This window comes from Hyperolius riggenbachi, chromosome 5 (genome assembly GCF_040937935.1).
Source record: "Hyperolius riggenbachi isolate aHypRig1 chromosome 5, aHypRig1.pri, whole genome shotgun sequence".
NCBI lineage: Eukaryota > Metazoa > Chordata > Amphibia > Anura > Hyperoliidae > Hyperolius > Hyperolius riggenbachi.
Window position 1 is genome coordinate 198,680,318 of NC_090650.1, and position 26,812 is coordinate 198,707,129.

At 41.6% G+C, this 26,812-nt stretch overlaps 1 protein-coding gene across 1 annotated transcript in view; it reads left to right on the forward strand.

The window, feature by feature from the left end:
* GOLGA4 (golgin A4) overlaps window positions 1-26,812 on the forward strand; it is a 227,626-nt gene that overhangs the window by 139,096 nt on the left and 61,718 nt on the right. The window contains 5 exon segments of the mRNA XM_068236570.1: window positions 48-3,961; window positions 6,390-6,511; window positions 10,559-10,689; window positions 15,574-15,684; window positions 17,111-17,134. Coding sequence (XP_068092671.1) covers window positions 48-3,961; window positions 6,390-6,511; window positions 10,559-10,689; window positions 15,574-15,684; window positions 17,111-17,134 — 4,302 coding nt within the window.

Consider the following 26,812-nt stretch of genomic DNA (forward strand, 5'->3'; position numbering starts at 1 on the left):
TAAGTCCTTCATTTTTTGACCTTTTTTTTTTGTGTGTTTTTGGACAGAGAATACTTGAATTGGAGAGTTTCCTTGCAAAAACTTCCCAAGACAGTGACATCAAATCAGAAGAAATGGCCACACGGATAGAATGTGAAACCAACAAGCACAATGAAGAAATAACGGCACTTATGGAAACACACAAAAAAGAACTGGAACTCCGTGCTGAAGAATATGAGATACTATTGAAGCATAAGCTTGAAAGCCTCAAACAAGAACATGACTCCAGTATCACTGAATTGAAAGAAACATTTAAACAAGAATGTGATCTGCAGCTGAAAGAAAAGGAGCACAGATTTCAGGTCCATATTGAAGAAATGAATGAGAAGACATTGGAGAAACTAGATGTGAAGCAAACAGAATTGGAAGCTCTGTCAGCTGAGTTGTCTGAAGCCTTAAAACTTCGACAAGAAATTGAGCAGCAACTTCTGGTATGTCAGAGTCAGATGGACAAGATGAAGCAAGATTATGAAGCTAAGCTGGAGGAGATGCAGAAACAGCACCAGATGCACATTGGGACTGTTGAAAAAGAAAAAGAGATCCTAACTCAAGGAGTAGAAAAAGATCTGAAGGAAGACATTAACCACCTTAAACTTTTGTTGGATGGAAAGGAAAAAGAGTTAGAAGATATTAAGATAGAAAAGCAACAATTAACTGGACATCTTGAAAAGGCCAACGCTGAAATCAAAGTTGTTTTTGCTCAGATTAATGAATTACAAAGTTCTCATGAGAAGAAAATACAAGAGGAGTTAGAAGCTCATGATAACCAACTGGCAGAATTGAATGAGAAACTGGGAGTTATAATGAAAGAGAACACTCACCTGAAAAATTTGGTAGACGAGAAAGGATCCAAATCTAATATTTTGACTGCAGAATTACAAACATGCAAAGAACAAATACATAACCTTTCTTTACAAATACAAGAGCAGAGTGTGAATTTGAATGATCAGCTGAATTCTGTAACCTTGCAATCTGAGACAAAGATAAATGACTATAAGTGTAAGGTAGAAGAACTAAACAAAATTGTTCTGGAAAAAGAGGACGAGATCCTGAAACTCAAAGAAACCTACAATCAGGTTATCTTAGAATTGAATGAAAAGGTGTCTTCCAAAGACCAAAAAATGTTGTCTATGCAAGAAGAATATCAAGCAAAATCTAAAAGTCAGGATGTTAAAACTGAAAAGATGAAGCAACGAATTAAAGAAATCCAAGAGGCTGCCAAGAAGAAATATTCAGAACTGGAAAGTAAAATGAAGAGTGAACTTGAAAAGAAAGACATTGAGCTGAGTAATAAAGAAAAGCAATTCAATGAGAAAATTTTGGAGATGGCACAGGCTAGCTCATCAGGAATTAATGAGTCAATGGCTCAACTCGAGCAGAACCACAATGACCAGATACAGGGTATCAATGAGACTAACCAGCGGATAATGGAAGAGACTATCCGGGGCTGGGAGAAGAAGCTAAGCCAGCACGCGGAGGAACTAAAGGAAAAGCATGAGGTGGAACTTCAAGAGAAAGAGCAAGAAGTAGCAGAAATCAAACTACAGCTTATAAATGTGACCAAGCACAAAGAAGCAGCAGACAACCATGTATCTGAGCTGAAGGAAGAAAAGAATAGATTGAATGCTTCCATAAATGAATTACAAGAGAAACTAAACCAGGCATCTGCTCAAGTTCTTCTTTTAACAGATAGTGAAAATAACCTGAAGTCTCGGTATGAAACCTTGCAAAATGAATATACTACTGTATTGAATGACAAGATTGCACTTGAAGAGCAGCTGAATTCTCTGAAAACAACGGTAGAAGAGGGCAATAACAAAGTGAATGATCTTGTTGGTAAATTGCAGGAAACCCAAATGAAATTGGAGTCACTGGAGGCTTGTCATAATAAAGAATCTAGTGACCAGTTGAAAAACATGGCAGACAGGATTTCAGAAAAGGAAACTGAATGTAATAACCGCTTGTTCGAACAGGAAAAGAAGTTTGAGTCGCACTGCAAAGAAACTGTTTCACTGATAGAATCCTTGATTACAGCAGTCATTAGTAAATATAATGAGGAAATGAACAGATTGTTATCAAGGATTGCAACTTGTGAAAAAGGAGCACTTAAACTAAAGGGAATTATTTCAAATCATATGGGCAAAACACTAAACTTGGAAACCAAACTGCAAAAAATAAATGAAGAGTGTTCTTCTCTAAACCTTTCTTTGACCCAGGCTACACAGCATTTGCAAGAGAAGGACAATGTAATTTTTTCCATGAGAGATAATATTAATTCTCTTACTGTAGAGAAGGAAGTTTTGCAAAAGGAAGGAGGAAATCAGCAAAAAGTTGCTGATGAGAATGAGTCTTGTATAACACAGCTGAAAAAAGAACTTTCAGAAAATATCAATACAGTTACCACTTTAAATATTGCATTGAAAGAAAAAGATAGCGAGATAAATGAGCTTAAGCTGAAGCTCGAGAACAGTGTGGATTTAGGAGAAAAGGAGAAAGCCATCACTTATCTCAATGCACAGCACAAGGAGAGTCAGCAGCAGCTCCACAGTCAGGTCCAGGATTTAACATCCAGGATGGAGGCGTTGAGGAAAGAAAAAGCACTCTGTGCAGATGAAGTGGATGTACTAAGGAACAAGCTGGAAGAGTGGAAGAAAAGGGCTGAAGTCAAGTTTATTCAGAATCATCAAACCATCAAAGAACTGAAAGAAAAAATTGATATTGGCAATAAACAAATACTAGAAAAGGAAGAACAATTACAGAAAATCAGAGAAGACTTGAAAAATAATCAGGAAAGTAATGGACAGGATTTGCTTGAAAGGGAAAAGAGGGAGCTTGAATTTATCTCACAGATTGATCAACACAAAAACAAAGTTCAGGAAATGATGGCAGAGATAGCTAAATTAACAAGTGAAAAGGCATCTTTAATAGAAGACCTAGACCAGAAGATCCAGCAGCAAACAGTGGAAAAGAGAGAATTGGCATTGCAGCTTGAACACATACAAACTGTTGCTTCGCAAAATGACAGTCACACCACAGAAGCTCAACAGCAAGTAATTCAACTACAACACGATATCTTAAACTTGAAAGATGACTTGCAAAAGAAGCAAGTAGAGTTGGAATTGTTAACAGCAGAACTTACAGAGAATAAGGAAAAGACGCTTAAAACACTTGAGGAGAAACTGACTGCTGAAAATGCTAAAAAGATAGCAGAGTTAAAGAAGAAAGCAGAGCAGAAAATTGCTTCAGTCAAGAAACAGCTAACCTCTCAGTTGGAAGAAAAGGAAAAGGCAAAACGAGATCTAGAAATCCAGTTTAATGAACTAAGAGAACAGTTTAAAGAAGATCAAGGGATTCAAGTAGGTTTGCAGCAAGAAAACGAGGAACAAGAAAATAAATATTTATTGCTGGTAGAACACCACAAACTTATTGAAAGTGAATTGTCATCTGTGAGGGAAGATCAGACATTGAAGGAACAACGCATTAAGGAGCTTGAATACATTCTGGAAGATGTGCAAAAAAAACTTCTCGAAACTGAACAGCGTTTGAAAGAGAGCAATTTGTCCGACGTGAATGACCTGGAAGCAGAAAAATTTAAAATTGAGCATTTGTCTTCCAAACATCAGGAGGTTTTACTTTCTATTCAGGAACAGTTAGCTGCCAAAGACTCAGAGCTGAAGGCTTGCATAGAGAAAATGGAAGAAAAATCAAGGCTGTGTGAAGAGTTAAAAGTACTCAATAATGAATTTATGTCTCAGGAGAATACATTCAAGATAAAACTTAAAGATGCTGAAGGTGAAATACAGAAATTTCGCAAAGAAGTAACAAAGCTGCAGAAAGACATGCGGGCTTTAAGGAAGGAACATAACCATGAGCTAGATTTGCTGAAGAAGGAAATATTAGAAGAAGCTGAAGAAAAGATAAAGTAAGTCCACACTAATATTCAGCTATCTAAATGTCAACTAGTCAGACTAGCAGATGATCATGGATTTAAATGAACCCCATTTTAAAAGGGATATCTGAGTGCAAACTTTTATCATAAATTTAATTCTACCACAACCTCATATGGGTCGAAATACTGTATACTTTATTCCGCCTAGTCATGTAATAAACATCACTAATATATAACATAGTGTATTTCTCCTCCAACCAATTTACAAACATGAAACCATTTAAAAACATATAGGGCATGCCATAGAATAAGTTTTGTTAAGAGACATGTTCAGCAAGTTTGGAATCTGTGTTCACCTATTAGAATACATGTAAAACTCCAAACATTTGAATACCTTGCAAAAGTCCATTTATTTCAGTAATTCAAATTTAAAAGGTGAATCTGATACAGGTAGTCCCCGGTTAACGAATGAGATAGGGACTGTTGGTATGTTCTTAACCTGAGTCTGTTCTTAAGTCGGAACATTGTGCCATCTCTGTCCCCTGTACCTCCTCTGTGCCCCAAGGTGCCTCCAGTGCCCCCCCTTTGTGTCACCTCTGCCCTCTGTACCTGCTTATACAAGTTTAAAAGCCAATTTTTCTTTTAGTTTTTGAGAAAATCAACTTTAAAAAATTCAAAGTCCAATTTGAAAAAAAAAATGTTTTGACTTGTTCCCATGGAAACACAATCCATGTCGTTCGTATCGGTGGGGCGTTGGTAAGTCGGGGACTACCTGTATATGAAATAGATTCATTACATGCAAAGCAAGATATTCCAAAACTTTTGTTATAATTTTGATGATTATGACTTACAGCTTATGAAAACCCCAAAATCTCAGACCATTACAATATTGTGAAAATGTTCAATATTCTAGCCTCAGTGTCAGACTGTAAAAAAAGGTTCCTTTCTCATATGTTAGTTTTACCGTTTAAGTTGAGTTACTGAAATAAATGGACTCTTGCAAGATATTCTAATTTTTCGAGTTTCACCTGCACAAGAAAAGCAGGTAAGTACAGTTATAAAGTGGCACACCTTTGAATGGTATTCAGGGTGCCAGACCACCTGACCAAACATGCAGAAGTAGTAAGTCAGGTCAGCACACCAGATTGCTTTTTGAAGCGTGGGGCTCAAAATTTTAATTCATCAGCAGTCTACAGTGACAAAGCTGACAATTTGTATCGGAGCCCGAGGGGTCTCCTTCTTCAGAGCACAATGCAGACAGATCTGTCTACATTGTATGCAAATTCTGCATACAAATGTATGCAGCTTGAAAATTGACCAATCGAATCCCCATTAAGGTGGCCATACATCGAGCGATTTGGCTGTACAATCGACCACTCGATTTGATCATTTTATAGTATTGAGAGAGAATCAAGTGTTTCTTATATGCCCAATCAATGAAAAGTGGCTGATATCATGTCGAATCGACCAGCTTAATCGATCACACAGGAATCTGCTATGGTTCATATGTCATTTTAATCGATTCTGAATCGTTTTTTTTTTTTTCTATTTAGAGCATGGAGAAACATCATCGTTCAGATCCATTAGTGAAGGTGAATCGCATAGGATATCGCCTGTAGTGTGCGGGCCACTAGTCGACTTTCGATCAACCATACTGAAGTTGATTCATTAATAAAGTTGATTGCTTTGTCGAATGACTCAGAATCGCTAGATGTATGGCTACCTTAAAGAGAACCAGAGATGAAGCACCCTCATGTATTTTACCTTATAAATCAGTGGGAACATGACAGTAAACACCTAATCTGCTCGTTGTTACATTGTTCTCTGTTTAATTTGCCTGTTATCACCTCTAAGATAAGAATCCCGACTAAGCAGTCGGCTGGCTTTGCTACAGAAAGATTATAGCTTAGACTGTGTTCTTTTGTGTCTTTTCAAGTCCAAGCCTGCCCCCTGCTGGCTTTGCTCAGAAATCATTATAGCTGAGTCATTATAGCAAAGCCAAACTCAATGCTCAGTCCGGGATTCTTATCTCAGCTAGATAACACACTTTTAGCAGTGAGGATGAAACAGAGGGCAGGGTAGGTGTTTTCTCTAATGTTCCCACTGATTTCTATGGTAAAATACATGAGGGTGCTTCGTCTCTGGTTCACTTTAAGGTGTGATTTGATTAGTCCATTTTCAATCTGCATAAATATGCACACACAAAAAAAATGGTCTGTAAATGGATACATTTTAGGTTCACAAGAACTGACTATTAAATATGGTAATTTTTACAGATCCATTCAGAAAATGTTAAAATTTGTGCAATATTACTGGCATTATATTTTACTTGTATATGTTGTGATTTAGGTCAAAACTCATTGTTTTTTATTTTACAATATTTTGTAATAATAATTAAATAATTTGTTTTCCCTTCAATGCCATGGGTTTTAACATCTAACACAGTTTCTCTTCTGTTTAGACATGAGACTGAAGATTCGGAATTAAAGCACAATTCCACTATAAAACAGTTATTGAGGGAGTTCAATACTAAGATGGCGGAGAAAGAGCGTGAACTTGAAACTGCTGTACAAGAGACAATTGGTAAGTATAGGGTTTATCTTTTCTTTTATTTCTCCAAACCCTGGCAGCACAATTGCTGAAAGCATTTGAAACCCCACCTCTACCAAAACTGAACTTGGTCTTATTCGCTAACTTCAGTTTATGATGTAAAACAAGATAAATGCTGGGCTACCAGATCACCAGTTCACTACAAAGATAGTAATTTCTGGCTCACGGCATTCTAAATCCCATTCACTTGCATTAGTAAATACTTAAAGAGAATCTGTATTGTTAAAATCGCACAAAAGTAAACATACCAGTGCGTTAGGGGACATCTCCTATTACCCTCTGTCACAATTTCGCCGCTCCTCGCCGCATTAAAAGTGGTTAAAAACCGTTTTAAAAAGTTTGTTTATAAACAAACAAAATGGCCACCAAAACAGGAAGTAGGTTGATGTACAGTATGTCCACACATAGAAGATACATCCATACACAAGCAGGCTGTATACAGCCTTCCTTTTGAATCTCAAGAGATCATTTGTGTGTTTCTTTCTCCCTGCAGTTCTCATGCACTGAAGTTTCAGGCTGCTCTTTTTTCTCCTGCAAACAGCTTTGCCCTTGTCTGTAATTCTTCAGTATGTGAAAGCCCAGCCAGCTCAGAGGACGATTTATCCAGCTTGTAAAAGATAAGAGAGAAGCTGCTCTAATCTAAATAATACACAGGCAGTGTGCATAGAGGGGCCTGGAGGGGGGAATTCATAGCAGAACCACAACACTGAAGAACTTGGCAGCCTTCCAGACACAGGCTGACAAGTCTGACAAGGGAAAGATACATTGATTTATTACAGAGACTGTGATAGTAGAACGTGCTGCAGTAAGCCAGAACACATTAGAATAGCTTTTGGAACTTGTAGGATGATAAAAAACAGGATGCAATTTTTGTTACGGAGTCTCTTTAAAGGGAAGGTTCAGGGACACTAAAAAAAAAAAATCGAAATCCACTTATCTGGGGCTTCCTCCAGCCCGTGGCAGGCAGGAGGTGCCCTCGACGCCGCTCCGCAGGCTCCCGGTGGCCGACCCGACCTGGCCAGGCCGGCGGCCAGGTCGGGCTTCTTCTGCGCTCCATTATGCGTGTCACGTCGGCGCGCTGACGTCATCGGACGTCCTCCGGGCTGTACTGGGCAGGCTCAGAACTACTTCCTCTCCTGGTCACCTACCTTCTCAACTTCCATGTATTATACCTTGCTATGACACATCTCTAGAACCTTACCCCACGTCATCTTTTCTGTCTTTCCCCTATAAATCCACCCCTCAACTAACCTACCGGTTCCTGTCATCTCTTTGACCCCCACTTAGTGTTCTCCCCGGGCTCTTTTAGCCTTGTGCCCCACCCAGCTAATTTTGGTGAGCACTCGGCTATCATCGGCTCGCCTCCTCATCCTCCTTCTATACTGTAAACAGAGTTGCGCCATCCCTGCATTTCCCCGTCGTGCCCCAACCAGCTAGCTTTACATGCTACCTGGCTGGAAAAAGTGGCTGGAGAGAACACTGCTCACCCATCCACGCATGATGCCTCTTTGAAGCCTTACCTATCTATGCACCAATTTCTCAGATATCCACTGTAAACACGGTGTCCACCCCACCAGGAACTATTCATCCCTCATCTATTTCACCACCTCAACATGTTCACCTCTTTGTGCATGTCTTATGGCCCTTTCCAAACCTAATTATAGCTTATCTATCTCTCTGTTATATCCATCTTCCCACTTCCTTAATTTCTTTTTGAAATACAGTAGCTGCAATGCTTCACTTCAGTGCATTGTGTAAATGAATGAATGCATGCCTAGCTCCCTGAAGAAAAAAGGAATGATTTGCTATCTGTTCTCAAAATCTACATCAGCTTAAAGCACCCCTAATTTGAGAAAAACAGTCAGATACTCACCCTTTTAGAGGGTAGGCTCTGAATCCTGTGGAGCCTCCCCAGTCCTCTCTGTGCCCCCTTGTTCCACCACTATAACCTGTTCAAATTCTGCACCTTCGGGACTGCTCGGAAGGCTTTAGATGCAATTCCGTTCCGAAGACTGATGCATCCATATTGCATAAGCACAATGTGGATCCATTCGTACTCTTGTCCCAGCAGCTTCTAAAGAGTCCCTGAGGCTTTATTCAGGATACCAACTTTTACTTTAATTATCCTGGTTTCAGAATCGGACACACTTACTGTAACTATATATTGCTGCATATTAGTATGTAGCGCTGCCCTCCCAGTGATGTCACAGCCAAGGCTGCTTAGTTATGCAGAATTATGTTCCCAGAGCCTTCTTGGAGACCAGGTAGTTTTTCTAATGGCTTCAGATCATGGAGTATGTAAGCATTCCGCATAACTGCACCTGCCAGCAGTAAAGATGTTGCCACCAGTGATAAATTTTAGAATGTAATTTAGGGAGAAAAAAGGTGAGGAAAGATGTTTTATTGCACAAACATTGACTAATTTATAATGTAATATTGTAAAAAAAAAACTATTTTATTTATTTATTTTCACTGCAGTTCTTTTTCAACAAACAATAGTTGTTGGACAAAAAATAAACGCTGATGTGTTTGTGCAGGTGTTTTCAGCTGAGCTTTGGGTAAGTGCAGAATATCGGAGACAGTATTGTCTGGTGCTAGGGGAAGTTTCCTGATCACCAAACATTATATACATTTGTGCTATTTCTAGATAAAAGCCATACATTTTGCAATGTACTTTATTTGGATCACAGTGCAATTTCAAAAACGCATAAATCTGAAACGGTTGCATTTATTACCGTATATACTCGCAAGCAAGCTGACCCGCATATAAGCCGACCCCCCAACTTTTGCCTGAAAAACCAGGAAAAAATGATTGAGGCGAGGGTAGGAAATGCTGGCCGCATGATCTCCCCCCCCCTCCCCCAGTGTGTCCCAGTATAGCTAGTATAGTGCCCAGTATTGGAAGGTGGTGCCTCAGTATAGCTAGTATAGTGACCAGGATAGCTGGTATAGTGCCCAGGATAGCTGGTATAGTGCCCAGGATAGCTGGTATAGTGCCCAGGATAGCTGGTATAGTGCCCAGGATAGCTAGTATCGTGCCCAGGATAGCTAGTATCGTGCCCAGGATAGCTAGTATCGTGCCCAGGATAGCTAGTATCGTGCCCAGGATAGCTACTATCGTGCCCAGGATAGCTAGTATCGTGCCCAGGATAGCTAGTATCGTGCCCAGGATAGCTAGTATATTGACCAGGATAGCTAGTATCATGCCCAGTATCGTGCCCAGGATAGCTAGTATCGTGCCCAGGATAGCTAGTATCGTGCCCAGGATAGTGCCCAGGATAGCTAGTATAGTGCCCAGGATAGCTAGTATATTGACCAGGATAGCTAGTATAGTGCCCAGGATAGCTAGTATAGTGCCCAGCATAGCTAGTACAGTGCCCAGGATAGCTAGTACAGTGCCCAGGATAGCTAGTATAGTGCCCAGGATAGCTAGTATAGTGCCCAGGATAGCTAGTATCGTGCCCAGGATAGCTAGTATCGTGCCCAGGATAGCTAGTATCGTGCCCAGGATAGCTTGTAAAGTGCCCAGTATACCTAGTATAGTGCCCAGGATAGCGAGTTTAGCGCACCCCCCCCCCCCCCCCGTTTCCCCCGCGGCCGCTGCTATTACCTTAGCTCCGCGGCTTCCTATTCCCCTGTCCTGCTCTTAATTCACAGCAGCTCGCCCCACGGCGGCTGCTGCATGATGACGGAGGAAGTTGCAGAGAGCGGCTTCCTGGTTACTATGGGAACCTCTCTCTGCACTTCCTCCGTCATCACGCAGCAGCCACCGTGGGGCAAGAGCAGGACAGGGGAATAGGAAGCCGCGGAGCTAAGGTAATAGCAGCGGACGCTGGGGGAGCGGGTGGGAGAGGGCGGGGGGGACGACCCCCAGGCACATCACTCGCAAGCAAGCTGACCCCCCAACTTTTGACCCACTTTTTGTGGGTCCAAAATTCGGCTTGCTTGCGAGTATATACGGTATTTAGTTATTGTATTGCAAATTTATTGACTGCCTAAATACCTCTCCTTTTTATGAAGGCAAAGCACAGGAAGTTGAGGCGGAATTGATGCAATCTCAACGAATTGAAACTACACAGCTTCATAAAAAAATAGCAGAGAAAGAAGATGATTTAAAGAGAACTGTTAAAAAATATGAAGAACTCTTGGAGGTAAGATGCAAAGACCTGGCCAAGTTTATGGTGTTCATTAACCACTTTTGTCTGTGGGACCAGAGACCTTTTTTTCCCCTTAAACAGTTATCACTGTGATTTGGCTCACAATGAGCCAATGATATTGTCTCTTGACCGAGATAGGAAATGCTACTGTCAGCTTGTCAACAGAACGAGTGGGCTTTAGCGACAACAGCAATGGGTCCCCGCGCCGAGAGTGATTGAAATCCTACGTCTTGGTAGGAATAACAAGACATAAACGGCATAGATTTCAATCACTGTGGTTAACATAGTGCTGATTTTTTGCTTATGTGGTCACAAACACTTACACATGTGGATGATAATGCACATGTTGTATTGTGCACCATTTGAGAAGAAGAATACATGCCTATCAAATATTGCAAAAGTAGGTTTTCATTTTACAGTCAGAGAGTGTTTTTCTCATATTAAAGTTTAGGTACACTTGGTTTAGCTTTGCATGAAACTATACAAGATGCTCTGTTAGCTCTGATAAAGTCTAGCAGCCACTGTATGCCTTTTTAGCCATCCTTAAGGGGCCCATACACCTAACGATTTTCCCACCGACATACAGCAGATTCGATCACTGTGATCAAATCTGCTGTGAAATCGTTGCGCAAACGATTGATTCCCGTCTGAAATCAATCGTTCCCGTCAAGCAGTCCGTGCGGAAGATTTTGCTCGATCGCCGGCGGGTCGGGAGTGCGTCAATAGCGGCGTTCAAATGCCCGACGACCGACTCAGTACAGCGGCAATACATTACCTGCCCTGGCCGGCGCAAGCCACCGCTGTCTTCTCCACTGGGTTCCGGGTCCCGACAGGAAGTCTAAACAGTATAGCGCCCTCTACTGTTTAAACTTCCCCGGACAGAAAGAAGTGAAGCCAGCCAGTCCGGAACCCAGCGGAGAAGACAGCGGGGACTCGTGCTGGCCGGAGCAGGTAATGTATGTGGGGGGGGGGGGGGGGGGGGGCGGTCAGCGGCAGCACCACCACAGATTGTGACCGGTTTCATGCTGAAATTGATTCACAATCTGTTTGCAGTAAAGGTAGCCATACGATCCCTCTCTGATCAGATTCGATCAGAGAGGGATCTATCTGTTAGTCGAATCTGATGGCAAATCGACCAGTGTGTGGCCACCTTTACTCTCTCTGCTTGATTGATAGGGTAGTTGATAGGTTTGACACAGGGGCCCATATGCAATTAACTTTTTCTCCTCAGTTTTCTCCTAGGAGATAATTTTTCATCTTCAATTTAAAAGCACTTTGCAATGGAAAAAGTACCAAAAAATAGGTGAAAAGTCACTGTAAAAATTATTTTGAATATTTGTATGCTTGCTGGCTATTTAAAAGGCCTTTTATTTTGAGTTGTGAAAATATCACCTAGGAGAAAACTCAGGTGAAAAAGTTAATTGCATATGGCCCATGGTTTGAGGAAAAGGATTGCAGAAGGAGGTGTCTACATCAGCTGTATGTAAATATTGGGTCGTCTTGTATTTCTTTTTATAAATTTACTAATGCTAAATATTTTCATTATGAATCAACAAGAATGGTAAATCATTTAAACTTGCATTAGAATATATTGTAGATTGTAAGCAGTTTGAAATTGGACCAATTTAAGCAGTGTTCCCCAACCCTGTCCTCCAGGCCCACCAACTGTGCATATTTTGCTGAAATCTACAGAGGTAGTTAGTCAGCTATGCTAAGATGCTAATTACCTCACCTGTGCATGTTTGTGGTTTTCTGCAAAACATACACTGTTGATGGGCCTCGAGGACAGGGTTGGGGGACAGGGGGCGCTGGAGGGTACGGAAGGTGTGTCATGTGTCTCAACACCGCACATAAGGCTGGATTTAAAGTATGCTAAAAAATATTCAGTTTATGGGTACTCTAAAGGTGCGTACACACATGCGACTATAGTCGTTTGTAACGATCGTTCCCCGATCTTTACCAACGACGATCGTTACAAAAAACGAACCACCGACTATTAAGGCAAACGACGAACGAGCCAAATCGCTACAAAAGAAAGTTCTGTCTCGGCGGATTTTAACCAACGACGATCGTTTGCAAAAGTAGTACATCGTTGGAAACGGTCGTTTGTACTAGGCTTGACATGCGCATTTCACTATTTCTCTGTGAAACTTCTCATTTTTATGCGCAGGCGCAATAGTTGCTTTACGTGATGTAACGTTCGTTCTAACGATCAGATCGTTACACACCTTTTAAAACTATCTTTACTTAGGTCGTTCTTTCATCAATTAAAAGTTCGTTCGTCGTTCTCAACGAACGATCGTTGTCGCATGTGTGTACGTAGCATTAGACTTAGAGTACCCATACTCCGTAAACATACTTAACGGTAGAAATAAGTGACCTTAATGATTTACAGACCAAAGAAGCACAAATGAAATACAGCAAGATAACAAGTTTAACTTAGAGTCTAAGTTAAACTTGTTATCTTGCTGTATTTCATTTGTGCTTCTTTGGTCTGTAAATCATTAAGGTCACTTATTTGGACCGTTAAGTATGTTTACCATATAACTGTTTATATAGTTTGCTGCGTCGTCTGCTTTCCTTATTTCCTCCTTGTCATCCTCCCACAGTATTTCTAATATGATGTTAACATGATGTCAAAACCCAGAGACATCCCCAGTGTCTTAGCAGTATAAGTTCTGTAACCCACTAGGAGTGCTTTTCTGAGCGCTTTGTGATTTGAAAAGCTCATGCTATGGGTGTGATTCCATTTGAGTGAAGTTATTTTATAAAAATCCCAATTGCATTAGCAAGAGCTTTTTCAAATCACTAGCGCTTAGAAAAGGCTGTTAGTGGGTTTGAGCCCTAAAATATTTTGTGCTTAGTTTGAATGTTGAATGTCATTGTCTAGGTTGAGTTCCATGTATAACAAGTGGAACATATTTTATCTATTAAAAATATGTATCTACTTCTGTTGCTGGAAACAATTGTTCTGGATCCTTTTGGGCAGCAGTTTTGCAACAGTTGCTAAACCGACACACTGTTCAGCACTTGTCTGAGCAGCTTGTTCAGCTCTATGGAGAGAAGGTTGGGGCTACATGATAGGGACACTGTTCAGTGGTAGCTTCTCACAATTAACAGTAGGCATTGGACAATAGTATTCTATTCTGGTGGAGATCTGTGGGGGAGGCCAGCGACATTGCGGGACAACGATTTTTTTTTTCCAGCTGAGATGGTCAAAAATTATTGTTTTTGCTAATGAAAGTCTAGAGTGTGTGTGTTTTGCTTTAAAGGGGCACTATAGCAAAATTTAGGCTACTGGGATAACCCTAGTAGCATGTTTGGTAAATAAACAGGAAGCTGCCTGTTTACCTAAGACCTTCCACAACACATACAGTATCAGTACCAGGGATGCTCACCGGATGCTCTCACGAGTAATCACGAGTGAGTACGTGTGATTCAAATGAGGTTTAATTGGCGCAGGTGTGCGGAGGGGATACCCTGCCGCACACCTGCACCAATTAAACCTCATTTGAATCACGAGTGATTACTCGTGAGAGGATCCCTGATCAGTATATGCTTTTAAGACTGCATTATGAGAATTGGCTTTGTCCTCACAGCATGGAGAGAAGAGATATCAGCTGCTATCACAGCCTAACTGAACAGAAAGCACATCGCTTGCCCTCTTAGGCCCCTTTTACACTTGATCAGTTGCTCTCAGTTATAACTGAACGAAAACATATTTTCAAAGTTATGCCCATATTTTCCTATGGCACCTTTCACACTTAACATGTTATAACTGAAATTTTCTTCCCATGCACTGCTATGGAAAAAACGCGTACTAACGCATACTAACGCACACCAACTGATTAATTGTAAACAGGGCCTTAGGCTTGGCTCCCATCTCCTGCCAGACCACATGCAGCCAGTGGGAGCAGGCAATGTACTTTGCACTCTGATGGTCCGCTAGAGCCTGGGGCAGATTCATTACCAATGCTTCAATGGATCCATTGCAGACTGACAAGTGTTAATGTCTCCTACATATAAAATGGGAGCCGTTCACTTTCGGTATTGATGAGTGGAGAACAGACAAAAAAGGTCTGTTCTCAGCTCAAGTGGGAACATGGCCTTACTGATGCCAGTATCTGTACATGTGCTGTAAATGATCCTATCTAGTTGACCTTTGTAAAGAAAAACACTACCTAATGTGTGCTGCTCTTCCTATTAGCACCATGCAACTAGGGCTATCCCAGTAGCGGTAATTTTGCTATAGTGCCCCGTTAACATAAAAGTAGTAAACTGTTGCTCAAGCACTTGCAGGTGTATTACAACTTCTATTCCACACCATAATGTAGTTGCATGCTGCAAGTTTGAATTGCAAAATATACATTTCAGGAACTAAAAAGAATGTTCACCAGTCACATAACGCTGTACTCCAATCACTGGAATAGTTTACTTCTGATTGCTCAAGAGGTACCCTATATGCATGGCTTGGTGTTTTATTCTTAGGATAAGTGCATGATGAGCTACATTTTTTTGAAAATGCTATCCAGATTTACTTCCATGACTTTGTGTGTGCAATGGTAAGCATCTGATGTTGGTGGTTTCTTCTCTAGACCCACTGTTCTGCAAACCACCTAATAAATAACCTGATCACAAATCTCCCTTACTTCCTCTTCATTTTATTCTTGGCAGGTGTGTTCCTTTTTGAATGACCTCTTTGTTTGTCAAAGATGCATTGCTTTGTCTTACGGTTGTTGTGTGTTATTTTTTTGAACTTGCTCATCTTATTTTGCTGGATTTGTCAAATTTTAGCATCTGTGTTGATGGCAGAACATTGCTATGTTTTTGTTGTGATATATACTGCCTCCACTACTGAACTTAGTTATTTAATTTTAGATGAGAGAAGAAGAAATGACATTAAAGGTAACAGAACTACAGGAAAAGCTAGAGCAATTGCAGGAAGAGTTGTCAAGGCAACAAACAGAAGAGGCAGCACAGGATGAAGAGGTAAGCAACCGTGTGAAGGGATACATGTGCTGGTCAATTTCTTTGGTAGATTAAATGTTTGTTTAACCATTTCAGCCTGCAGGGATTTTTCACCTTATGCATCAGAGCAATTTTCACCTCCCATGCATTCGCTAATAACTTTATCACTACTTAACACAATTTATTGATCTATATCCTTTTTCCGCCACTAATTAGGCTTTCTTTGGGTGGTACGTTTTGCTAAGAATTATTTTTTTATAAATGCATTTTAACAGGATTAATAAGAAAAAATGGAAAAAAATCATTGTTTCTCAGTTTTCGTCCATTATAGCTTTAAAATAATCCACGCCACCATAATTAAAACCTATGTATTTTATTTGCCCGTTTGTCTCGGTTATGACACAATTTAAATTTTGTCCCTATCACAATTGTACATTTTTTTTATTTCCATTAAAATTTTTATTTGGGTAATATTGTGGTGTGGGAAATAAACAGTTAATTTTTTAATATTATTCTAAGTGTAAATTTTAATGTAAAATATATGTAGATGTAGTTTTACTATTTGGCCACAAGATGGCCACCTTGAGTTTATTTTTTTCTCTCCTTGTGCTTCTCGATCACCAGAAGCACAAGGAGGACGGGGAAACTTCTTTTTTTTTTTTTTTTTTTTTTTTTTTTTTTTTTGCAGAAAGACTGAAGCCTCTAGTAAGAGAGCTTCGGTTTTTCTGCTGGGGACACAGATCGGTGATCGGGCTACCGGGGGACAGCACGGGGGCAAGAGGAAGCGCAGCACCGCAGCAGTGCAGCCGCCTGGACGTGAGGATCATGTCCGGGTGGCTGAAATGGTAAACACTGATTCTAACATATATCAAAAATTAAAAACATATTAGTTATTGTGTGGCCATTTTATTAATTGAAAGCGTCCTTTCATGATTTCATTGCGTGCAATGTGCACAATTATGCAAATTAGCCTCCAATAGCTCTGTACCACATAGAGCAGTATAAAGGACAATCAATGTTCAATCAGATTTCTGTTCAAATCTGTCTATACTGAGTAACCGAGGTGATCTGGTCAATAATTCCTGAACAAGTTTACATTCAGAAATACTGACTTTGACTTTTTTTCAATCAATTATATGCACTTTTTTATGTGATTAAAGAATTTGTGTACATATTTCTGCACCTTTTTGCAAATAAAAAAGAAAAAGTAATTTTTCAATTTTTTATCTTCTGTGTCTTTGGTATATCCCTGATTATTTTGACTTTGAGCTTGGTGTTTGTGGTGCACCTGCAGGGATTTTTTGTATATTTTGCTTCTCCCAAATACACTAACTACTGTGCCTAGTGTTGACCATATTGTATGTCTCACCTGAGACAAATCCGCTCTATGAAGTTCATCAGTAATGCACAAGCTATACTCAATTTTGTTTTGTTTTTACTATTTTAGGATCTGCAGAGTGAGGATCTTCAGGTAATGTTAAACTACAAAATCTTTTATGTTACTTAGTCAAGGACCTATTCGTCATAGGCTACAGGTTTACACTGGGGCACTCCCAGCACTGTATAAAGTATATTATAGTCACATGATTCTGAAACCCAAAACTTGCTTTCCGAGAACAACCACACTGTGAGAAAAGTATAAGCAGAGCAAAAGGAACTTTTTTTTTTTAGCATTAAAACAGCAGGGTCAGCCATACTATCCCTGGAGAAAAAAAAACCCACAGTAAACAGAAAAATGTAGATAACTACTGTATATTCTGGTGTACAAGACTAGTTTTTAACTCAAGAAAATCTTCTCGTAAGTCGGGGGTCGTCTTATACGCCAGGTGTTGTCTTATAGGGCAGGTGCTAAAACTTCCGAATTGGACTGGAGAATCTGCGGTTGCCGCATATGGTGGGGGAGCTCAAAAACGTCCGCAGCCACATCACCACCGTGTGCGCCCACCGTATAAAAGCAGTAAGGGCGGTGCTGTACAAGTATGGTAGAAGAAAAATCCCTGGCCAGGATTCGTGGAAAGAAGTGACTTAATGCGGTCCCAATGACGAGGTGAGGGGTAACTTCACTGGGAAGGTGTAAGTGAAGGGCGGAGCAAGCTGCAGGCGCCCGGGACAGTATGGAAAAATAGAGATAGAGGGGTGCTGTGCCCAGAAAAACACGGCTCTTTCACCTGTCTGGGCCGACCTTGTATCCGATTGCCCCTATTACCATACCTCCTTCTCTGCCTCTCAGATCTCACTCCTGAGGACTGCAGTGAAGTGGCACAGGCACATAGGTGCGAGATCTGAGAGGCTTAGGAGGTAATGGTATACAAGGGCGTGCCAGACGGCGAAAGAGGCGTGTTTGCGCTACCGTTCTGATAGTCTTGGGGACGGGGATAGCTGACCAATCCAAGCAGGCTTTGTATACAAGAACCAACCAATCGGCGGTAAGGTACATCGCTTGCCGTGATTGGCTGGTTGTTGTATACTGAGTACCACATAAAGTACATTGCAGCACCAGTATCTTGTACCTATTTAACAGTATACAAATGTCCAACAGTCAAGAGGGGTAGTCTTTTACGGTGAGTATATCCCAAAGTGTATATTTTAACTGGAAAAGTTGGAGATCGTCTTCTACGCCGCAATATACGGTACTTGCTATACTTGCATAACAGATGTATTGTACTGTCCAGGTTTTGATTTCAGTGAATTTTATATAGTAAATAAAGAGAATTATGTTCCTAGTATTTGCCATCTTGGTTCCCTCTGGGTGAAGCCAATACTGATGTCATTTTCTCTATGTTTTTTTCTCTTTCATAGCTCCTCACTTGTAAACATGTGAGAGCACAGCATTGAGATTGTATTTCAGCAGCACTGAACTGACCCTCAGCCAATCAGTTAGGAACAGGAATATCAGAGGGGAGATGACAAGCTTCCCTCTCACTGTCTTTGGTGATGGTGAGAGAATGGAGTCTGGCTGACTGAGATAAGATTTATTAAGACACAAACATTTCTGAATAGATTGGATAGCATGCATTGCAGGGTGAGGTTCCAGGCTGCACAATGAATAAAGAGCACTGGGAAAAAAGGAATTTGAAGTTGTGGCTGACAATCCCTTTTTAACACTAATTAAAGTACATGTAGAGATGGTCGTTGCCACTGTACCCCTATTGAAGAGCTAATTCAGAGGTTGAAAGAGAGCCCGTTGCACCCTTTGGTTCAGGGGCCAAAGTGGGATAACTGCCACGTTACCCCCTGTTGCTATGGCACTATATACCCCCCCCTTTTTTTTTTTTTTAACAGAGAAAGGTTTTATTGGTCAAAACAGGTATAACGTGGTATACAGTATACAGTGAAATGGATGTATTCACATTACAGATACATAGCAAAACGAACACAAGTAAGTATTACATGGGTGTCTAGAAGCTTGTGTATACGTGTTACACAGATACATAATTAATAAAAAAAAGTATGACATAGCATGTACACTTGAGTGTACAGATACAATATATTTTACAATTAAGGGCATGCTGGCTGGTACATGCTATGGGGATGAAGAGCTGGGAAGTACGTGGGTGTAACTTATGTTAACAGTAAGGCATCGTTGGAATGTCACGCCTAATGATGATGTTGTTTGAATTTCAAATTTATCTATCTTTCCATCTGTCCCAGATTAAATGAAACTGTTTCAGGTGGTCTCTATGTTGGTATACCAATTTTTTGTAAGGCAGTCCTCTGCTTAGCCTCTTTTGCCACCGTGCAAACGTGGGGGATGTGGTTGCTAGCCAGTCAAGTGCAATCTCCTGCCTGGCTGCAAACAGAGCTTCATGCATAAATGTTTTAATGTTTGGTTGTAGACCTTCATCTGAGATAATACTCAGTACGCATAGGTGAGGGTCAAGGGTTACTGGGCAGCCCATTTTGTCATGCATAAAGTTTACAACTTGTAGCCAGAAGGATTTAATTGGGGGGCACTGCCATATTAAATGAAAGAATGAAGGGGATTGAGCTCCACACTTAGGACCCGTATCGGAGGTATCACGTTTATATTTAATTAGTCTACTGGGGGTGAGATATGCTTGGTGCAGGATATAGACCTGGGTGGCTCTATCTTTAATGCATACTGATACCTTTTGGGGAGCTTCCAACGCATCTTCCCAATCATCACTTTGTAGCGCCAACCCATCTTTCAACCATTTTTCTTTTACTGGTTCCAAGCGGTCGAGTGCATTGTACAACACCATCTCTTTATATAGATCACCAATAAGGTGCTTGGCCGGGCCTTTCTTAAGAAGTGTTAGGAGAGGATGCAGCGCAATGCAGACTGGCCTGCTTGCAAATTGACTACGAAAAGCATGGAGCAGTTGAGCATATTTCGGAACTGCTGAGGGGTGAAAGCCGGGAATTGTTTTTTGAGATTTTCTATAGATATCAATTTCCCGCGGTCAATTATTTGTCCCAAGAAAAATATACCCTCTCTCTTCCAGTAGTGTGGGTCTGGTATGGTAGCAAACTCTGGGAGCTGTGGGTTGCCCTAAATTGGAGTGTGTGGGTCATATTTATTTGGTGAGTAGACCTTGGAGACACGCTTCCAGATGTTGTGGGCTTGTGTTAGAATAGTGTTAGTGGCGTGGGTGGGGTGTTTTATTCCTCTGAGCATATCCAAGGCTAGGCTATCTTTGGCATGGTCCAGGTTGTATCCTAGAGCCTCAGAATTGTATAAGTCGCCTGACACAAACCAGGGGGCCGTGTGTTGTAGTTGAGCCGCTAAATAGTAGTGTTGCATTGACGGTAGGGCAAGACCGCCCATGTCTTTGGGGTTAATAAGTAGCGAATGCTTAATTCTAACACGTTTATTGTTCCACACGAATGTAGATATGAGAGAGCGTAGCCGTTTAAAGAAGTGCATTGGAATGTAAATGGGGGATTGGTGCAAGATGTATAACATTTTAGGTAGCAGTACCATCTTGACAAGACGGATTCTGCCTGTAATGGAAAGATACAACTTGGACCACGTTTTACATTTAGATTGGGCTAGTTGTAGCAGAGGGAAAACTTCTGTATGCAAGTACCTATGGGGGGGGGAAGACTTACGCTTACGCCTAAATATTTGAAGGAGTGAGCAATGGAAAGCTCTTGGATGCTAAGTTGGGTGACATTTGGCACTTGATCTATGTACATGAGGACTGATTTGGTTTTATTGAGTTTAAGACCTGAGTAGTAGCCTGATTCCTCAATAGTGGCAAGTGCATTTGTTAGGGAGGTTCCCGGGTCAGCAAGGTAGAGGATCGTGTCGTCAGCATACAGCCCTATCTTTTCCTCGGTATGGGTGGTGCAAAAACCTCGTATCTGTGGGTGGGCTCGGATGCAGCAGGCTAGTGGTTCCACTGCCAGAGCATAAAGCAGGGGAGAGAGGGGGCACCCCTGACGGGTACCGCGCCCTAAAGAAAAGGATTCGGAAATCCAGCCATTGGTGCATATCCTAGCCTTAGGGGATTGATATAGCATGTGCACCCATTTGCAAAAGGTTTCTCCAAACCCAAACCTGGCGAGGACCGCCCTAAGGTATGGCCATTCTACTGTGTTGAATGCTTTGGCCATGTCTAGGGAGGCCACAACTCTATTCCCGGAATTAAGGTGTTTTGCCTGTAGGTTTGTCCAGAGACGTCTTATATTCATAGCAGTATTTTTACCGGGCATAAAGCTTGTTTGATCTGGGTGGATGAGAGATAGAATTACTGTGTTTAGTCTAATAGCTAATGCTTTAGCTAGGATCTTAATATCCGTTGGTAATAGGGAAATGGGCCTATATGAGTCAGAGTAAAGAGGGTCCTTTCCAGGCTTAGGAAGGACAATGATCAGTGCTTCTTGCATTGAATCAGGTAGTGAGCCAATGTTAAATGCATTTGTAAGAGTCTGTAATAGCAGAGGGGATATGTCGTCTTCATATTTCTTATAAATTTCAATGGGGAGGCCGTCCAAGCCTGGTGCTTTTTTGTTGGGGAAACTTGTAATTGCTGTATGAAGTTCTTCTAATGTAAAAGGGGCGTCTAGTGCTTCGCGTTGTTCTGTGGATAAACGAGGTAATTGTAACTCAGCTAGGTAGATTTCGGAGTCTGTCTGAGTAGCAGGGGTGCTGGTGCTGTAAAGGGATTTATAGTAGTCCCGAAACGTCTGGTTGATTTCAGCGCTGCCTGAGACTGTTATTCCCTGACTATTTGTGATGTGGGTGATTATTGGCGGGGATGTATATGACTTAGAAATTTTAGCCAGTAGGGTGCCCGCTCTCTCCCCCTGTTCAAAAAAAGCCTGTTTGTTAAAAAATAACTTGCTTTTAGTGATTTCTTCTATGAGGGATTTGTGCTTGCCTAGTGCTGTGCGCCAAGCTGCTAGATGGGCTGGGTCGCGAGTAGAGGAGTATAGAGCACGCGTACTATCAATTTGATATATCAGTTCCTGTTCTCTTTTTTTAGTGTCACTCTTGCAGTTTGCCACTGCCGCAATGAGCTCACCCCTCAGAAAGAACTTAAAGGTGTTCCATACCAACGACACGTCCTCCTCCTCTCTTTGTATAAAATTGAAGTCTTTTATATGCTTAGTTATTAGGTCATGCGAGGTAATAAGGTCCAGCCAGAATGGATTCAGTTTCCAGAAACGGAAAGGGGGCTGTTGACCCCACGTGAATTCTAAGTATATAGGAGTGTGGTCTGAGACTAATCTGGGGAGCATGCCTACACTGGTGGTTGCTTGCAGGAGCAAAGGGGAAGTAAAAAGGTAGTCCAGGCGGGAGGAAACAGCATAGGTAGCTGAGTGGTATGTGTAGCTGGGTTGGGATGGATAAAAGTGGCGCCAAGTATCCACATATTGCAATTCTGACATTAGATTGGCAAAGTTAGAAATTTTGTCTTGTTTAGGAGGGTGCCTGTCATATAAGGGATTACATACTGCATTTAAGTCGCCCATCCATAGTGTATAATCACTGGGATGTGCAAGAATAAATTGAACTCCTTCTTTAATTACAGCAGAGTTATAGGGAGGAGGGATATAAACATTAAGAATTAACATGGGAACACCAGAAATTTTACAGTGTATGAAGATGTATCTTCCCATAAAATCTTCCTTAAAGGGGAACTTCAGCCTAAACAAACATACTGTCATTAAGTTACATTAGTTATGTTAATTAGAATAGATAGGTAATATAATCTCTTACCCACCCCCTTTTAAAAGTACAGGCAAATGTTTGTGATTCATGGGGGCTGCCATCTTTGTCATGGGGGCAGCCATCTTTTTGGTTGAAAGGAGGTGACAGGGAGCAGGAGAGACAGTTCCAACTGTCCTGTGTCCTGATCACCCCTCCCAGCTGCACGTGCTAGGCTTCAAATGTCAAATTCAAAATGTAAAAAAAAAAAAAAAAAAAAAAAAAAATCAGAAATCCCATCATGCTTTGCACAACATTAGGGGAAAAATGCCCGGGCAGTTTTTCTCTGTGCAGCTAAAAATGAGGCTTGTATAAGAGAAAAAAGTTCTGATGCTGTGAAACATTTAAAGAAACACCAAGCCTTTTCAGTGCTGCTGAGTCAATTTTTAGTCTGGAGGTTCACTTTAACTGTAAGAACTTGGAAGATAAGGGATTTCCTAATGAGTAGAGAAACTCCCCTTGAATATTGTGAGTAGGAAGAATGATACGCCCAGCCAATCCAGCTGCGCTTTAATGCCTGTGTCCTGCCGCCTGTGAGATGTGTTTCCTGAAGCGCTGTGATATCTGGTTTATGCCTCTGCAAATATGCCATAATCATCTGGCGTTTCATGGGATCATTTAAACCACGGACATTCCAACTAACAGCCCTTAGTTTACATAGTGCCCTGAGTTGGTGCTACTATGCTTTGTGGCGAGTGCGTTTTGCCCTGTAGTATTGCCTGTAGTGGAAATAGTGCCTAGACCATCTGTTTAATTTTAACTGTATACCTGGTGATACAAAACCTTGTAAGAAAATAAAGAAAAACCACCCAACACCCCCAATCCCACCCTGACCCATCCAACGTAGATAGGTCCTTATCCCGAAACTAAAACTGAACAGTTATCAAGTAAGATACAGCTAGTGCTGTGTGCCTTACTTGGGGGGAAAACCGTTAAGTTCACAAGTCCACCGCGAGGAGAGATGGCCCACTCCAGGGATGCCGGAATAAGCAGTCACCTCAACTAAGGGGGAGGAGAACGTTTAGGTTAGAAAACCCGAACTTTGAGGGGAGGGGGTGCAAAGGGTTGTAACTCACCACTGTTGAATGGTGAGCTCCCGCCGACTATTTAAAAGTATTACTGCCTGTGGCGTCTTGTTGGGGAGGAAAACAGCAGCTCACTATCCGTGCTATAGCATCCATATTATATGACTGACACGAGGGTGAGAGATAATATATTCTGTGTAACTATACCACATAAGGTCATATTTAACAGGGAAGCTTCAATCCGTAGGCTATATACTATACTGTAACGTTGGTACCGTGGGCGCAGCTACCACAGACAGCCGTGTCCCGCACCGGGAGGGGCAGGGGACACCCCTAGTTTGCTAAGAAAGTGGTGGCTTGACATTTAGGAGCCCCGGTGTCGAGAAGCGTCAGAGCGCTCTAATAATGTGAACACGGGTGAAGAGGGCATATAATTGCATTGAGTTTTGAACGTAGGGGTATAGGGTGGGCGTCCCCCCAACCCTCCCCCCCCCCCCCCAGCGCCGGACCGACAACACGTCAATACCCGCACACAGTGCGTCCTTCAAGGTAAAAACGTCATAACAGCAATTTACTATCGTGCACTATAACATATAATAGCATTAACCTGTTGCTTATGTATAAAGAGGTATGCTTGTTGGAGAGTGAGGAAGTAACGGTATGCCTGTTAGTCACCCTGCCAGATTTTCGGTGTAACACAACAAGCAGCAAGATACCAAGTTTTAGCTGGTATTGGCACAGTTCACTCATGCGGATAGGGTGATAGTGTTCCATGGTGAACTCCATATTGGATATGTTCAGAAAGCCTTCATTAACCCGGCCGTTGTAGTATTATAGGTGAAGAGGGCCACAGTGAGCAAAAGTGAAGGTTCTCAATGTTACGCTGGTGTCCGCGGTAGGGGGAATCAGCCCCGCCAGTGACTAGTTCGCACAGGCAACAAAAAGAGTAGAAGCATATTAAGAGGCATACTCACGACCTTTGAGGGCTTTTGGCCTTGTCTGACGAGGATGTTGAAGAGCCAGGCCTAGCGTCGAGCCATGTTTGCACGGCTTCAGGTGTTGTAAAGAAGTAGGTGCGGTCTCCGTCTATTACTCGTAGCTTCGTTGGGTAAAGCATTGCATATTGAAGACCTACATCACGCAGTCTTTTCTTGGCGTTGATAAAAAGGGCCCTTTGACGCTGTAGGTCTATTGAGAAATCAGGATAAAAGGAAAGGCGAGCATTGCTGTGGATAACTTCTCCTTTGTCTCGTGCTGCTCGCAGTATGGCGTCACGGAAATTGAGAAGTTTCATTATGAAAGTTCTTGGAGCTTGACCAGGAGCAGGGGTTTTGGCTGACACTCTATGGGCCCGTTCAATAATAAAGGCTGATGAGAATACCGACCTGCCAAATAAGTCTATTAGCAGTTGTTCATTTCCAATATATTTTATTGAATGAAATTTGCAAACAGGTTATTACAGAGTGCACATTCATGCCGAATGATGGTACATATCACGTTTGGGGAGCATTTAGGGTAGCATTGTTTACAAATAACATTTTTTTTTTTGTTGTTGAAATTTTTGAAGAAAGAGAGATATGCTATTCAGAGTAGGATTAATCCCATGCCTTATGGTTGAAGTGGTGTTATGTCAAATTAAGATGAAGTACAAATGAAAGCAAGAGCAAGATCACATTTTATTATAGAGAGGGCAGGACTCCATAGAGGAGTAAGGTAGGGGAATAATGTTCCCATGGAAGGGCTTCTGAGATTAGGGGGAGGTATAGAGAAGAGGAGAGAAGATGAAGTAAAAATATGAAAAGAAGGAGAAAAGAAAGAAGAAGACTGAGTGAGAAAAGAGAAAAGGAGAAGAGGAGAGGAGTGGTGAGGGAGAGTGGTGGGTAGACGGAGGTATCCTAAGTAGAGAGATGAGATGATGGGAACCGTATGGTGGCTTGTTTATGACAGATATCGTTCAGATGATAGGTTTTTTGGGGTCTAACTATGACATTATACTCTTATACTCATCAGAATCTTTAAATTCGTACCAACAAGCCCATATTTTGGATATTTTGTCTACCTGGTCATGGGCTATGAGGATCAGCTCTTCCAGCTCTTTAACTCTTTCGAGTCTCGAGAACCACTGTTTTAGGGTAGGAACAAGCTTTGTTTTCCATAATGCTGGTATGGTTGCTCTGGCCGCTGAGATCAGGTGAGGGACTATAGATTTCTTGTATTGAGTTGGAGAGTAAGTTGAGTTATGTAGGAGGAATACGTCTGGGGTGAGAGGCATATTACATCCTGAAATATGTTGGGTTAGTCTATGGACGTCCTTCCAGAATCTTTTCAGTAGAGGGCAGTCAAACATCAAGTGAAGTAGGTTACCTGGACCTTTTTCGCAGCGCCAGCATGTGTTAGGCACATTAGGCATGAATTTACTTAGGATCTCAGGCGTTCTATACCATAGAGTAAGGAATTTATAATTTTGTTCCCTAGCCCTGGTATTTCTGGAGGATTTGTGCGTATTTGAGTATATCCTGAGCCATTGATCTTCTGGTAGAGGGGAGCCTAGAAGTTTATCCCAATTTTTCTTAAAGATAGGCGCTGGTGATGTTTGTGCGCATAGCAGAAGGTTGTAATTCCAGGATAGCATATGGCGTTTCTCACTTTTTGATTCACACTTTTGATCAAATTGTGTGAGTCTGTGGACCGCTGCCAGTTTGAGGGTGGGTGTCTCTAAGAAATGCCGAATCTGGAAGAACGTCCAGTATGGTAGAGTTTGATCTATGGTGGGGTGTGTGATAGCTTCTCGGGGTTTAAGTGTTCCAGCTGTATAGCAGTGGTGCACCCTGGGGAGTTCTACTTTAGCCCAGGCTCTGAGAAAAGCTGAGTCATTTCCTGGTGTGAAAAGAGGATGTCCTAGTAGTGGTGTCATGGGCCCATTTTGGAGAGAGATTTTGTATTTTTT